This window comes from Mastomys coucha, unplaced genomic scaffold (assembly GCF_008632895.1).
Source record: "Mastomys coucha isolate ucsf_1 unplaced genomic scaffold, UCSF_Mcou_1 pScaffold16, whole genome shotgun sequence".
Lineage (NCBI taxonomy): Eukaryota > Metazoa > Chordata > Mammalia > Rodentia > Muridae > Mastomys > Mastomys coucha.
This window is the reverse complement of record NW_022196898.1, coordinates 39,783,665-39,786,615: the sequence shown is the minus strand read 5'-3', so window position 1 is coordinate 39,786,615 and position 2,951 is coordinate 39,783,665. Positions and strand designations below refer to the sequence as shown.

The 2,951-nt window shown below is 41.7% G+C and overlaps 1 protein-coding gene across 1 annotated transcript in view; it reads left to right on the top strand.

Annotated features, from left to right (window-relative positions):
- The first annotated feature begins 35 nt into the window (after positions 1-35).
- LOC116093226 (protein S100-A9-like) overlaps positions 36-2,951 on the top strand; it is a 6,831-nt gene continuing 3,915 nt past the window's right edge. Inside the window, exon 1 of the mRNA XM_031374628.1 lies at positions 36-249. Coding sequence (XP_031230488.1) covers positions 121-249 — 129 coding nt within the window. The 5' untranslated portion in view covers positions 36-120. The remainder of the gene's footprint in view (positions 250-2,951) is intronic.

Below are 2,951 nucleotides of genomic sequence, written 5' to 3'. Positions count from 1 at the left end.
AAAGAAAGAAAGAAAGAAAGAAAGAAAGAAAGAAAGGAAGGAAGAAAGAAAGGAAGAAAGAAAGAAAGAAAGGAACAAAGAAACAAAGAAACAAAGAAAGAACAACTTTAAAAGTCACAGATGGAAGAATCCTTAGACATCATCATCAATACCTTCCACAAGTACTCTGTAAGAAGGGGAGACCGTGACACCTTGAACAGGAAGAAATTCAAACAATTTATGATTGAGGAGATGCCAAAATCTTTCAAGGTAAGGCTTGATTAGTTTGAGAGGAGAATCCAGTCTGCAACAGTTAGGGATAAAATGATAGGACCTTCCATAGAGGTAGAGCAAGCGCACAGTGATTGGTGGAATGCCAGGTTAGACACTGTCAGTCAGAAATTGAATATCTGTAATGTGTAAGGTCATGTTCTGGTCATGTTCATCTCTACACATGTAGAGGTGAATCTGGAACTGACAATCCTGGTAGTAGACATTAAGAACAGAGAAAAACCCAATTTTATGGGAGAGTAGGGGAAGCTGAGATAAAATCCTGTGGGTGATCCATGCTGGGTGCAGCAGAGATGAGTGGGCTAGAGGGAACACTTACTTTGCAGTGGTGACGTTTGACGCGTGACTTCATCTCTGATAATGAACACACTTGAGAACAGCCCTTAACAAGACAATGAAAGACACTAAGTGAGGGACTTAGAGTAGATTTAAGGGACTAGGGTAGAAAATGCAGAAACCAAGAGCATGTGGAGAGCCAAATTCACAGAGCTCACATGCAGAGTCACTATCAAATGTCAGGAATATCCTCCACTCAAGAAATGACTAGTCAAATCTAGATAAAGAGATTCATTCCAAAAGCATGTGTGTCACTTTTCAAATGCATAGATGTACAAACCTGGAAGAAAATGAAAAAGACACGTGACATGGGTCTCAGTGTCAGTCCATTAGTAGGACCAGCCCTGTAGGTGGGTCTTCAGCCCTCCTAGAGACCCTGTTAAAGTAGAAAGTGTGAATGTGGGAGATACTAGAGATATATAGAGCTCCCATAAGTGAGGATGTCAGTGAAACAAGTTACTGCTTCCAGGAAGACAAGTGGTACTAAAGAGTATGCGACCCACCATCGATTCTAGCACTTCTCTCAACATCCGTGGCAAGGCAGTGTGGTAGAGCATGAAGTGATAACCTTGAGGATTGGCTGATCAGATTACAGGAGAAGGCTTAGCCAAGATTACACAGCCAGTATGTGGAAGATGTTCAGATAACTGGTGCTCTCTGCTACACCTTGATCTTCCTTCTTTCTTTTATTTATTAAATTCTTTTACTTAATAACACTCCAAATATTGCCCTTCCCAGACTTCTTCACCCCATCCCCCATCACCTCTGAGAGGGTGCTCCCCTACTCATCACCCACCACCAGCCCTCCAGCATTCCCTTCCTTAGGATGTCAAGTCTCTACATGATTAGGCAAATCCTTTCTTTCCCATTGAGGCCAGACAAGGCAGTCCTCCACTAGATATGTGCGGGGGGGTCTACAGCCCAGCCCATGTATGCACTTTTGTCTTAGTCTCTGAGAACTCAGAAGCTTCTGGATTGGTTAGTACTGTTGTTCTTCCTAGGGGTTTGCCATCTTCTTCAGCTCTTCCAATACATCCCCTAATTCTTCCATAAAGGTCCCCAACCTCAGTGCATGGTTTGCTTTAAATATCTGCATCTATCTCAGTCAGCTGCTTGTAGAGTCTCTCAGAGGACAGCCATGCTAGTCTCCTGTATGGGAGAACAACACGGCATTAGTAATAGTGTCAGAATTTGGTGCCTGCCCATGGGGTGGATCTCAAGTTAAGCCAATGACTGCATGGCCTTTCCTTCAGTCTCTGCTCCATTTTTTGTCCCTGAATTTCCTATAGACAGGAACAATTCTGGATCAAAATATTGAAGATGGGTGAGTGGCTTCAACCCTCCACACAGAGTCCTGTCAATCTATTAGAGATGCTCTCTTCAGGTTCCATCTTCCCACTGTTGGGCATTTCAGCTAAGGTGATCCCCATTAAGGTCTGGAAGTATCTGACATCCCAGGTCTTTGGATATTTCTGGAAATTCCCCCTTGAGATTGTATATTTCCATTAATTCTCCTGGTCTCTGGGCTTCTCTCCTGTCTCCTACCCATACCTGAAATTTCCCCAATTTTTAATCCCCTTCCTCCATTGAACCCAGGCATATCCCTCCCTCTGTTACAGCTTTTAAAGAGGAATTGATGGATCCTCACTTGAGCCTTCCTTCTTGTAAAATGTCATATATTCTGTAAATTGTATTATTGGTATTCCATACTTTTGAGCTAATATCCACTTATCAGTGAGTACCAGCCATGCATGTTCTCTTGAGTCTTGATTAACTTGCTCAGGATGATATTTTCTACTTCCATTCACATGCCTGCAAATCTCATGATGTCTTTCTTTTGAATAGCTAAATAGTATTCCATTATGTAAATGAACCTCATTTTCTGTATCCATTCTTCAATTGAGAAAGATCTGGGTTGTTTCCCCGCTTCTGGCTATTACAAGTAAGGCTGCTATGAACATAGTGGAGTGTATGTCCTTGTTATATGTTAGAGAATCTTTTGGGTATATGCCCAGGAGTGGTATACCTTGGTCGTCAGGTGGAACAATTTCCACTTTTCTAAGGAACCATCAGATTGATTTCCAGAGGGCTTGTACCAGTTTGTATCACACCAGCAACGGAGGAGTGTTCCTCTTTATCACCTCCTCACCAGCATGTGCTGTCACTTGAGATTTTGATCTGAACATTTCTTTAAGTGTTTCTCAGTCATTTGAGATTTCTTTGTTGGGAATTCTCTATTTAGTTCTGTAGCCCATTTTTTAATTAGGTTATTTGGTTTTTTTTGGAGGTTAACTTCTTGATTTCTTTATATACTTTGAATATTAGCCCTGTATCAGATATAGGGT